Source organism: Phycodurus eques, chromosome 12, assembly GCF_024500275.1.
Source record: "Phycodurus eques isolate BA_2022a chromosome 12, UOR_Pequ_1.1, whole genome shotgun sequence".
Classification (NCBI taxonomy): Eukaryota; Metazoa; Chordata; class Actinopteri; order Syngnathiformes; family Syngnathidae; genus Phycodurus; species Phycodurus eques.
This window is the reverse complement of record NC_084536.1, coordinates 15,210,481-15,223,963: the sequence shown is the minus strand read 5'-3', so window position 1 is coordinate 15,223,963 and position 13,483 is coordinate 15,210,481. Positions and strand designations below refer to the sequence as shown.

Below are 13,483 nucleotides of genomic sequence, written 5' to 3'. Positions count from 1 at the left end.
AAAAAATAAATATCATTTATAAGGATTTTTACATGCATTTAATTTCATTTACATCTTACTTTGCAACAGGAGGATGTATCTGCATCAAAATGTATTCCAATACAGTGTTCATCTTTCGTCAAAAAGCAAACTGAGTGATATGCAAAGAAATACTGTAAACATATATGCATAAGGCCAAAGACGACAGCATTGCCATGGCAATCAATATGTGCTACATGCAGAGCTCGAACGCCAATCTAATACTCAGCTGTCAAATAAATATAGTTATCGGAGAATATGTTGCATATACAAGCAGGAGCTGGCAAATGAGAACGTAATTGAGCTAAATGAACGGCGGGTTTGAGCCTGATGTTGTGTGTCGTTAAGGATTCCAACCAATTTGTGTCTTATGAGCACATGGCGTATTAACTTCTTAAATGGCCGCAAACTTGGAAATGTTTCGGAAAAACAGCAGTGTGGTCGACCAACACCTGCTTCACATTACTGAGATAATTTAAACAACAGGTTTGCAGGTGGTGAATCCTTCCACCATACTCGAATGATTAGCTAAAATACGGTTGAACTATTATGTATGGAACAATCCGGTATATGCGCGACCAACTTCTGCATTTGACAAAACAGGTGAAAGCGCTTCCTTCTGGCACAGGTAAATGGCAGAACCCTAGAACCCAGAGACCTGGACAAAGCAAACTTTAAACATCTAAAATGTCTTTTGTTTTGCATAATATCTTCAAGCGATACCAAAGATGATGATATCCGTTGTTTAGGCTTTGTTTGTGTTCACATACTGTATATCACATCATATTTGTATCACTAAACGTATTTAGCTTTTGTCCGAAGACATCAGCCAGCCATAAAGAAAACAAAATTTGACCAAGCTCAGCTTCAAACCATCCCTTCATCAACCTGTTGTTATACTCATTATCGCAGCATACACAGGAGGTCCGCTAACCTGTTTTCCGGGTTTGGTCACGTGACGTTCCGCATATAGCTGATTGGGGTTCCTTTCGCTCCCTCTGAAATTTTCCATTTCTCACATTAGACGTGGACTCACACTTGGCAAACTGTGCCTGGGTCCCCTTGACATCTAAAGTCTGATACATTTTGCTAGTGTGACTACTCTGATCCTTACTCAGATTTAGTTCACTTCCCCTTCCCTGGCATGTTTACAGGGGGAAGTGGGTCAGGGTGTGGCACAATTTGTCATGAACACACTGTAAAGCAGTTGTTGCTTGCTGGTTATTAACGATGACTGGCACCTTGCACAATAGAAATAAACAGAAAAACTAGGTAGTAGGACAGGAATGGCGCCTAAGTCAGGCATGGCTGGAAAGTGTGAGTAAACCCTAATATAGCAGAGAACTGTTAACTTCAGTATGATTTAAAAAGACGTCCTCGGTTCCGATGGCAAAGTAACCTGAATGTGTACTTAAGTCAGAACACGCCATCGTCTATCAGTACTACGCTAACACAGGAGTAAAGTCATAAGTACAGTAAATATTTATATAACAAAAAGTACTTCTTGGCCCTAAATATGAAACAAGAAAAAGTCAACTGCAAGTTTGTCAGTAAGTAAGCTTGCCTTCTTTTCTTATGCGATGACGTATTCTTATAGCATTGCGTGAACTAGTTTGTTGCACACTATTTGTAACCGCATATGTCGGTACCATAAAGCGAGGAATCCTGTACTTTTTGTTGTTTGGCAGTCATTTTGTTACACAGGGGTACCTTGACATATGAGGACTTTATTTGTATTTTTTTAATTGATTGATTAGGTGCTCCTTTGAACGTGATGAACATTAACAGTAGAACCGCTGGTAATTGTTTCCAGGCTGGTCCAGCAATATTATTGACTATTCAAGTGGGGATCTCAGCTTAGGTTGGCACAGAATTGTTAAGGATTTCATGTCCATCTTTTATACATTATTAAATTCTGCTGGTTCAATGCGTATTGTTGGCATGTCAAACCACTATATGCAACATGTGGGAATGTTACAGGACACAGGTGTCAAACGCCAGGGCAGATCCGATCCACCACATCATTTCATGTGGCTTACTAAATCAAATCATGCGAATCTACGAGTGCTTCGTGTCTTTTGTTAAAATCCCTCACAAATTTATAAATTGTCTTCACTTTTAATAACATGGAGATTTTGCAAGCAATTTATCCAGTATGCAATGATACATAAGGACATTATACATTTAGTGTACATGGATTCAGACATACTGTATCGGCCCTCTGAGGGAAACCATAACTACAATGTGGCCCGCAACAAAAATGAGTTCGACACCCAAGCTAGGATATAGAGCAAAAATGTTTTTTTTTAATTACAAATTATATAAATTGTCTTTTTAATGCAAATTGAATTTCAAAATATAAAAACTAAATGATGACACTTTGTTCCACCTTATAATAAAAGACTCATTGTTGGCTTTATTTCCTCGTTATGCATCATAGTAAAACCTCAGCTGTATTAGAAAAAGAGAAATATATGGGGACTGTACCATTCAATTTTTCCATATTAAATAAAAACAATTCAAGTCTCATTGCAGTGTCCTGCACAGTGAACATACTTTGCCACGCTTACATGAAGTCTCTGGCCGTGGCGGTCCAAAGTCAGCAGTGGGTTTCATCCTTAGGAGAGAAATGTGAGTAGAGGTGGCTGTTCATTTGCTCCTGAGGAACCACGGCGTGGCAGAAAGCGCATTTATCCGGGATGCTGCTCTGAGTCGTCGCCAACTCCGCACCCACGTCGGTTGCCTCGCACAGCTCGGGGCTCCACAGAGACTGAAGCCAAGAAAGCTAGATTTTATTCACAGGCAAAAACAATATGTACACTCTGTCAGAGCATGCTGTAGGAGAGACTATTACGTTTAAGGATACAGGGAGGAGCAAGAGGTTAAAATGCTATTCTCAAATCTCTAATTATGTTACTTTTTGTACTTACCAACTGTCATGTGTGTTATAACTGTACTTGTTGGATTTAAAAAATAGGGTTTGTTTAGTTTTTGACAGTTTAGGCTTGAGAATTTCTTAATGAGCATTTATACACACAATTAAAAAGGTACACATTGTAATGATCAGGCGTGTTTAGTCAGATTCTGACACCGTGCGGCACTTCCATCTGGCTCACACCTTCCAGCAAATATGCCAGCAGATAAAACCAGGGAGTTTAAATAGAAAAACAAGGGACTGGCACTCATTACACAGTAATCTGTTTCAATTTTAGATATGGGGCTTATTTTGGACTTCACACACTTTTCCTCCATTAGCAAAACCCAACAGCAAACCGATAATATGCTACTACTTTTCTAAGACCTTCTTCTCACCTGCTGCGGCCCCCGAACGTCCTCCTGGGAGAGCGAGGAGGACGTCGTGTGGGAGGGGAATACAGGGATGACAAAAGGCACGGGCAGTTCCGAGGGCTCATCCTCCTCCTCGTTGTTGTTGGCCGCGGTAGGCATGCCGCTGAGGGGCCCCCTCATAGGCACCGTCAGAGCAACGTGCCTCTCCGGAGCGCTGTTCAGGAAGTCGTATTCGCTATCCGCAGGAGGCGGGAATTTGACACTGAACTTGGTGAGAGAGTCTACAAAGTCCCTGTCGTCAGGGCTGGCACCACGCGACGCCAGTGATGTAGGCGCCAGCGGAATATCCACTGTCGACCTTGTCGCCGAGAAGAAGGGCGTTTCGGCTTCTGCTGCACGGTCTGTGCACTGGATGGGCATGGAGAACTGCTGATCTGTCAGATGGCAAATAAACATTTGCTTTTGCTGAGGTTTTTTCGCTCAAGCGAACATGGTGGATGCAAACCGGAGGAACCTGTCACATTGGCAATAAAAATACAGGGTGTCCCAATTCATTCGACATCACTTCCTAGTCAAATAACGTAGCCAATTCTCGCTCAAATTACCTCAAATTTAACAAGTTGTGTAAAAATTCAAGTCTAATAATGGTTTTTTTTTTCAGCGTAAAGAATAACATTCATAAGGAATGAAATGTGTTACAATATGTTTGAACATAGTCAAATAAGAGTAAGCACCATACATTTCTGAGGAAATACACTAAAAATAAAGTAAAAGGAAACAGATTTGGACATATCATACACATTTCAAAGAGGAAGTCACAGGCAAGCAAATATTGAACAGAACCATCTAAATATGTTATTGGAATTTTGAAATAACTCTGATTTTATAACAAGGAGTCCATTTAATTTGGTTTCCTGAAAACGTAGTCACTCATATACCTGTAGTCATATTTTAAATGATGTACAGTACTTGTCGAGACATCCTGCAAGTCTCATTGAGTGTTATATAAAATCGTTTGATTGTAGTGATTCCTTCAAAAGGTTGTGCAATGCAATAAAATATTATGTTAAGGGTACCATCATTTTTAACCATGCCATTTTCATTAGTTTGAATTTTAAGATAATCCTGATTGACCATAACAATAAAACGCCTTTTTTTGTATTTTTGTGTGTATATTTTTTCTTAAATGTATTACTACTTCGGTTAGTTTTAAGTTATTTTATTTCATTAACAGAGGGCTACCAATAATTTTTTCCACGTCTGTATATAACTCGGCGGCACGGTGGATGACCGGTTAGCACATCCACCTCACAGTTCTGTTGTCCCGGGTTTAAATCCGACCTCGCCTGTGTGGAGTTTGCATGTTCTCCCTGTGACTGGGTGGGTTTTCTCCAGGTTCTCCAGTTTCCTCCCACATCCCAAAAACATGCATGCTGGGTTAATTGAAGACTCTAAATTGCCCGTAGGTATGAATGTGAGTGCGCATGGTTGTTTGTTTATATGTGCCCTGCGATTGGTTGGCAACCAGTTCAGGGTGTACCCCGCCTCCTGCCCACAGTTAGCTGGGAGAGGCTCCAGCAGACCCGCGACCCTAGTGAGGATAAGCGGTGTAGAAAACGGATGGACGGATGAATGTATATACCTCATCCACAGGCCCTTTCCTAAACACCCACTAGACTTTTCCCAAAAGATACATCTGCACACTCTAATGAGATACAGAATAAGAGCTCTTTCAGAAAATCCTGCGTTTACAGAGATGGTTGTCCAAGTTTGGATTGATAGTGTATTCATTTCACTATGTTGTTTATTGTTTATTGCGCTGCTTCCGAGTCGTGGCCATTTCAGTTTCACTAATACTAAATTTATGAGAAAAAAAAAAAAAAAGTTGCATCGTGTAGATCAGACAAATGTTGATCATTATAAAGATTCTCTATCAGTTTCTTACACATTTTGTTAGAAAGATCTCTTGGGCAGTTTATAGCCACACGGGCTATATACAGGTATATTCCCACTCTTGGTCTAATATAGTGTCATTCTCATGTAGGTAAAGAGGGTAAACTACTTATTAGGAAACTCTTTGTATGAGGCAGTCCATTTCTACACTACAATCATCGCTATTATTAACACCTCTCTGATTGTGTCAATGAAAACTGAGGACTATTTACAATATTTGTGCACATGTGCCTAAGTTGAGTTTAAGAGAGTTTATAAGAGAGTCTAAGAGAGTTTAGAAATCATTTGCGACCATACTACAAGGCAATTAGTGTATAAATATTACATGTGACCACTAGACATAGCTGTATATTTGGGTTCAAATTTTGTTGAATATTTAGATTTACATGAAATCTACATGAAAACATTTGAAATAAAAGATACCGATATAGAGTTATTTTATTAAAAGATGGTACACTGTATCAGTGAGCCCAGAATTTAGCTACAGGTGCATGGTGAGCCATGGTTCAAATAGCCGTAGTTCACATACACATTTCTTGCTTATTTTATGTCGTGAGGATATCATGATGCCATATGTGGTTTTAAAAAAAGCAAACAATGCCAAATTTAAGACTTTTTAGGACCTTTCTTAAAGACACTCAAGACCTCATTCAATTAATGTGACCACCAGGAGTGTGCGATAAGGGGAAATTAAATTTTGCGATATTTCTATATAAACATTTATTAAGTATGAAAGAATTGTAGTGTTTTGAGCTTGCAGCGAGGAGCATTTACTCATGCAAACTAAATCTACATTATCTATACTCAACCGACTGAAATATTGACCCAAGCTGAATAACAATAGCGCCTTTTTAAGACTTTTGAATGGAATATTGAAGCATCAAGTGTAATTTTTAAGGATAAATATGGCTGTAGGCCTTTACCTTGGAAAATCGAATTTAAGGTCGGCAGACTAATAGGAGGTATGGCTTTTAATATTTTGGATATTCTAAAATCAGGTCTTGCAAAAGAGTCCGAGAATTTCTCCAAAGTATAGAATGAGTACCATTTGCAGTTTCTATTCCCCCACGGAATCTCTTCAGGTAATCTTTTTGCCTTCGAGATAGAGAGCGAATCTGCCGAAAGGTCCCATGAATGGCTTCCAGTGCATCCAGCATGTCCTGACTGACAAAAAAAAATTGGCAGATGAAACAGAAGCATACACTTGAACTTGTGCCGTGTTGTTGCAAATAGGGGTGGGGGTCGGGGGGGGGGGGGGGGACTTACTAGTCAATGCTGTTATTGACCGTCTTTAGCGGAACAACAGCAACGGTACCTTTGGTCTCCTTAAAAAAAATAATAATAAAAGTGTGATGCCTGTAGTGATGATTACAGAATAAAGCATCCAAGGGAATACTGCGTTTAAATCTTCAATTGTACACATGCTTGATGGTAGTCTTGTTAATAAACTCAAACTGTAGTAAAATTGTCCTCTAGCACCATCTTGTGAAGTGAAAGTGCAGTTCAAGGGCACTTCGAGACATTCACACACTACTTGTTTTAAAGGATTTTCAACCAATGACGTCACATGCAATTACTGCACTGTAAAATGGCCTATTCACAGACTGTAAAATTTTATTACTGCAGTGAGATGAAAAAAAAACAATTCTGAAGAGCCCAACAGATGCATCTGGATATTACCAGCATATATTTTGAATTCAAATACATATTGTATTATTGTTATTGTTGGAGTTGATCCACAAGAAAGAAATGTGTTGTTTGTGTTTGGCAACACACAAAAGCCCTCAAGTTTCCTGAAAGCATTACACAGCCGCCTGAAGTCTCTTGCAGGTCCATGCACAATTCAAGTCTTATCTTCAAATGGCTGCATTTCATTTGCGAGTTACAGTAAGCTTGCACCAATACATCGTTCACCTCCTACACCACGATAACTACAACACTTGTATGGCCACAATCACCGAGCTTGGCAGCCAAACCTGAACGACAACTATGATTGACAATACTTGGGGGGGGGAATAAATGACAGCCATAGCTTTTATTATGCCTTCACAATTTTTTAAAATAAACATGGTTAAATCAATAATTGGGCAGCACGTTCAAATAGTGGTTGCCACAGTTCGGAGTTTGAATCGCGACTTCCTGTGTTTGCATGTGTTTCCACAGCTTGCGTGGGTTTTCTCCAGGTCGTCCGGCTTCCTTCCCCATTCCAAACATTCCAATAACATACATGTTAGATTCATTGAAGACTGTAGTCTAAATTGTCCTTTGTGTGAATGTGAACGGTGATTTGTCTGTGTGGCTTGTGATTGGCTCGCGACCAGTTCACTCTCACTCAAAGTCAGCCAGGAAAGGCTCCAGCTCACTTGCGACCAAATGAGGACAAGCGCTGTTGAAAATGGATGGAAGGAAATAACTCTGCCAAGCAATACAGTTGGAATGTAATACTGATATTTGATCTTCCTTTTGAAAAATATCGTCTTCATGAGTGCGCATGTGCAAGCAACGTACGTGATTGTCATGGAAGATGCTTTGTGTATGCTCACATAGTAATACAAATCGCTGGCGTCAGGCGGAATCCTCGCATCTCCAAAATCACTTTTCAAGAACCCCCCCCCCCAAAAAATATGATGTTTGTTGATCCATTAACATTCCATCATCTAAGTCTGCAAGCCATTTTCAACACTTTAGATCAGTCATTTAAAAATAATAATAATAACAGACCCACGTGAGGACTGACAAACAGTATAGATTTGTGAAAAAATATGAAACTGGGTATATTTGGACAGGTTTTTGACCAACAGTAACAAATTGTAACAATAGAAGGAAAAAGGTCATTTCCAGGGCCATCTTAGTGCGTTTTATACAAAACAGAGATGAAGCCCACATACCGGATGTTGTATTTTCCCATGTGTGCTGGCCCCATCAACGAGATGGATGCACGGCTCGCATTTCACCTCCCCTTAGAATCCAAAAGAGTGTAAATTAACAGCATGCAGGTGGCAAAGCAGTATAATAAAGCTGCATGTCCTTCAAGAGAATCCTTCAAAATATCGTATCACCAAGTCCCAGAAAGAAATGTATCAGAGGATTGAAATAATATCACTAACCTGAAGGCTTCCTTGTTGCGGACAGCTGAGCTTTAAGTTGTGCAATCAGCTGCTGCTGGTCTTCTATCTGCCTCTGGAGTTTTTGAATATATTGCTGATAATATTCAGTCTGAAAAAAAAATACATTTTGTTATTGCTGTAGTTCAAGCAGGAATGTCTACAATGTGGTCCAAGCTTTAACATCTATCACATTTTGACATAAACATACCATTGATGGAGCAAGATTTTAAAACAGATGCTTTGCCATTTGACTTTGTTTGGCGATACACCCATTGGCCATTTCATTAGGCACACCTAACACAATCAAATTCAGTGAAACCTCCAATAATCCTTTCCATGATGGTTAACTTAAATGCTCCATTTTCAATGCATTGCATCTTCATTATGACAATGTGTTTTAAGTGACATTTTAACATTCTTCAACTTCATATAAGTGTAAAGAAAATTTATAATTTTGTAATAAAACTAAGTGAAACTACAACCTTTATGAAGACATAATGAAGACGCAGGAAGGCGCTTGCAAAAAAATTTGGTTTATAGGTATTAGAGTCAATACTTTTTTGTCTCTCTCAGTAGGAAAAGAGGAACGCATTTTGACTTGTGTGGTTTAACTTTTTTTTTTTTTTTTTTTAACTGTAATTGATGTTTTATTAACTGCACTGTTCAAGTTCTGCTTCTAGGGTTCTGGTAAAAATCACAAGACAATTTGCATGAAGATGGGGATATTTTAAACAGTCAGCAGGACAGTTCGAAACCAGGAAATTCACAAACAACAAAAGTTACATTACATTCAATCAATCAAAACTGAGCATTATCATCTTTGCAAAGGCAGAATTTTTGGCATCTTTTCTATTGGTTCACATTAGATTATGCATGTCTACCTAATGTTTTGAGATGTGATTTTAGCAACGTAACAACAAAGGTTAACTATGTTTCCTGGTCCAACTGGCACTACAAGATGGCAAGATGGTCCTTAAATTTGCTTTTGCACTGTGTTGCCAATGAGGGGAGTCCTTTACCATTTGCTGCAGCTCCTTTTTGGCATTGTCCTTTTCAATTGAGACCTGCCGATAAGCTTCGAAAGCTTTGTTGAGCTGGTCTCCAATGTTCCTCTCCATGCCGTGTGCGCCACAATCATCACTGACAGAGCAGACATGGGACCTGGCAATGCAATTCATCGTATAGAGTTCATTCAAGGGAGGGGGGAATAATAAATCAATCCACAGCCAGTCTAGAAACAACGGTGCTGCGCATTCGACATTTTTAGGCATGTAAACAGTAGCTTGGAAGTCTGCATGTTTGTCAAGTTCTGAATCTGATTTGAGACTGTCTGAACTTGAAAAGGTTCAGAAGCCAGATCCGAAAAGTCAGAGTTCACACTAAAAAAGTTCATTTTTTGAGTAAATTGAGGCAACATCATCACTATTTCAGTATTAATACTTTTTGTGACATTTTTTGATTGGCAGCATGCCACGAGATTGTTCTAATATCAAAATTGTGTGCCTTGGTTAAACAAAGGTTCGGAAACAGTTTTACTCAACTTAAATGTTATTGCTAACAAACAAAAAATTACCAACAAACAAGTTATTTAATTTTTTACATGAACGTTTGAGAAGACTGGCATATCCGGCCAGTGGAGCATCACGCGTGCAGGAAACAATTAAATATGAAAAAGCTTTTCCTGCACCATAAGCTGCTGTAGCTTACATATTTAAAGGTAATAAAATCACTTGAGTTTATCATCACACTAAAATATGTGTTATTAGGCTAAACAAGTAGCTCCAACAAAATTGTTTTACAGAAGCGGATGTGAAGAAATACAAATAACTCCCACATTAACAATTTTATGCTTGTGAGTGTCAATTTCTCCATTTAACAAGCAAACAGTCATCGATGTTCAGTTTGCTGTGAAAGAAACTGCTGTATTTTCAAGTACTTTACCCAAACATGAACACATTTCAGAGTCACAAGTACTTGCAGCAATCCAATTAATGGCACATTAACAGGCATTACCGTGATGATGAAATGACACTGAAGTAGTGTAAATAATGATGACCGTGGCAAAGCAATTCCTGCCAGTAGACTTCCCCTAAACTGGATTGTACTCTCATTTCAACTTGAGGAATAAAAGACACCAACTTCTAACTCACAAAAGTAAAATGTGAACGAGGCCCGACTAATACCTGTCGCACACACTGTGCCCCTGAGAGTTTTCAAGTTGAGAGGCTCACAAAAGGTTCCTGATTCATCATGGCATATGTATACATATTTCCTCGTGCACTATTGTTACGGTGAGTCCATTTCTATTACCCTTTGCGCCACCCGTCTCCAGATACTTTTCAATGAAACCCAAAGCACATGCGAATAGTTAGAAAAAGACCTCAGAGTTGGGTAGACGTAACTTGTACTCAGTAAGTCAAGTTAGGCAACAATCAACTTGCGTGCGTCCTCCGTCACGTCACTAATGCCACTGAGCGTCCGCTTACCTTCATTGGGGATTAAAGTCGAATTTAAAGTGTGGCCAACATGCTCTTCTTCACACGCGCGCACAAGCACACGTACGCGAAGTTCGGAAGTGGGCTTGAGGATATGGCGAAGTGTGTGTTTTTACATAGCCTACTTAGCGGACTTGGGAACTTCCCTCGGGGAATCCCCACTGCTTCGTGCACTTCCGCCTTTGGTCGCTGTCGGCCAATCGGCGCGCGTCTTGGAGGTTGGTCCCGCCCACATGTCTGCTGTGTGAAACCGGCCCCGACAACTGAAGAGCAGCTCAGCTCAACTCGGCTCGGTTCAGCTCAGCTCAGCTCGGCTCGGCTCAGCTCACCTTCTTGTTCTTCTGCTTCGGCTAAACTTTGGCACGCGGCCAACGCGCAAACTGTATTGAGATCTTGACACACTTTGAAGATCGTTTTGCTGCTGCACAGCGTCCTTGACAAATGCACGTTTACATTGAAAGCGTTTTGAATTACTGTGGGAGTTTTGGATATGAGTGTAGCCAGATTATATAGATTTTTGATTGTAATATATCAGTGGATCTCAAACTTTTTACACCAACAGCCACCTCAAAAAATACATAGCTTTCCAAGTACCACCAACATTAACAGGAACTTCAATACCTAAGTGTTCATCCAAAACTATGAAGTATATTATTGTAAGACACTAACATTACACAGTTTGAACACTAATGCTGTGCTTGAATATAGGAAAAGAAAAAAAAAGTGTACTGCACAAAATTAAAAATGCACTAAAATAAATATTTACAAACAAACCGTTCCTAAAGATTACATGCAAATGTACCTGTGCTGTGCTGTGCCGGTACATTAAAAGTTAAATACAAGTAAACTGTACCTAGTTTAAAAAAAAAAAAAATAATAATTAAAATGTACTGTACATAAAGAGTTAATAAGTAAAACAGTGGGTTAAAAGTACAAACACGTTGTATGCATACATACAGGCTTCATTCTGTTTGATGATATTGCATGTTTTAAATTTAAATCTTTAATTCAGTGATTCTTTCGTGTCCCACAGGTTCCCCCTTGTTCTGCCTACAATTAATTTAGTAAGGTTGTGTTATTTACTGCGGTCCTTAAGGACTTAATGGCTAGCAGGTGTGTGGAAAGCCGTTTGAGCATTTATTCGATATTGTTGACATCCAAATTGAGATCCATGTATGAGTATGCTCTTTGTCCTCACTAGTGAGGCAATTCAGCACGCTAGTAGAACAACTTGCAAGTATTATTTTTTTTTTTCCATTACTACCCTCCACTACGGAATCACATTTCTGCACACTAGTTGGACAACTTTGGCGTACAAGTTGGACATGGAATGTTACTAGTGAGGCAAAACTGTGCAGGGTACACTCGTTCTGAGAGCTGCATTCTAGATTTTAACTAGTAGAATTGTATCTCACTAGGAGAACCCAACAAAACTCAAATGTTTAATGAGGCAAAAGCCTTCCTATTTACTATATATACTTCCTATTATGACAATTCAATTAAAGAAATAGAAACACTATTGTAGTACACTGGGGGCGGGGCGGGGGAGTAACGGTACTTAATTTGCACATGACTTTTTCAGTGTAGTGGCACTTGGAATGACCAGCAGATGGCAGCTAGAGGATTTGTGGACTACTTTGAATACACCACCTTATGGTATAATTTTAGTGACATCACATTTAGTGGCATCACTATGCCACAAGAAGATATTTATTTCATGCATTTTATCTCGTGGATTCTCCCTTTTTAAACGGAAATAGAATATTTTACATTACAGAGTTGGGCTGCATGAGAGATGAATAGATTGTGTTGATTAATTGAAGTTTACATTGCTCAGGATGATTTTTAATTTAAAAAAAAATAATATATATATATATATATATATATATATATATATAGGCTTTTGTAGTTCAAAGCACCTCCTTGCTGATGTGCACTGCTTACACTAACATGGCTACAAACAGAGACAAACTAGTTTACAAAAGAAAGCCAGTGTTGCCAATTGAGAAACATTTCCAAACCCTCAATTGACTATTTTTCAAAATGGACGAGTGAGTTTCATTCCTACTAAGGAACAGACAGCAGAAGCGGAATCATTTTCCATATAACAAGAAAGGAGCCCAGTGGAAGGCAATCACGGGGTCGCTCACGTTGAATATTTCTCAACATGCCCATAAAAACTGTATGTTGCAAAAACATATTGACATGGAAACATTTGACCCGATGTACGTGCTTCCAAGCAGCAAATGTTTAGACAACGTCATCCATCATCTTACGTTAGAAGCGACATTACTCTTTGAAAAACAGACATATGGACCATGTGCAGTTTGACAGCACATTCTATTATTTTTGACTTGTAGAAGATATGTTACATGTGGATCATCTTTAAATGTATGTTGAGAGAAAAGGGATTTTACACATTATATATACATGCATACAGTAGATACACATACATACAGTATATATATTTCTATTATTTTGTTGCACGTTAATTGATGGAAGTTAATGCTGGAGGGGGGAATGTTCCAAATCTTAGTATGAGGAGAAGTAAGACAAATCCCAGAAGTGAGGAAAAAAACAGCTACATTTAAAAAAAAATAATGTCCTTGTCATTTGATTTTT

General features: G+C 39.0%; 1 protein-coding gene across 1 annotated transcript; it reads right to left on the bottom strand.

The window, feature by feature from the left end:
* Positions 1–2,116: 2,116 nt before the first annotated feature.
* On the bottom strand, positions 2,117–10,987 carry tank (TRAF family member-associated NFKB activator). The gene is made up of 8 exons (XM_061692830.1): positions 10,853–10,987; positions 9,386–9,527; positions 8,367–8,475; positions 8,148–8,218; positions 6,526–6,584; positions 6,305–6,423; positions 3,331–3,740; positions 2,117–2,788 (listed from the first exon to the last, which is right to left on the bottom strand). The coding sequence occupies exons 2-8, from the start codon at positions 9,482–9,484 to the stop codon at positions 2,618–2,620; spliced, it is 1,038 nt and encodes a 345-aa protein (XP_061548814.1). The 5' UTR covers positions 9,485–9,527; positions 10,853–10,987; the 3' UTR covers positions 2,117–2,617.
* Between the last annotated feature and the right edge of the window lie 2,496 nt (positions 10,988–13,483).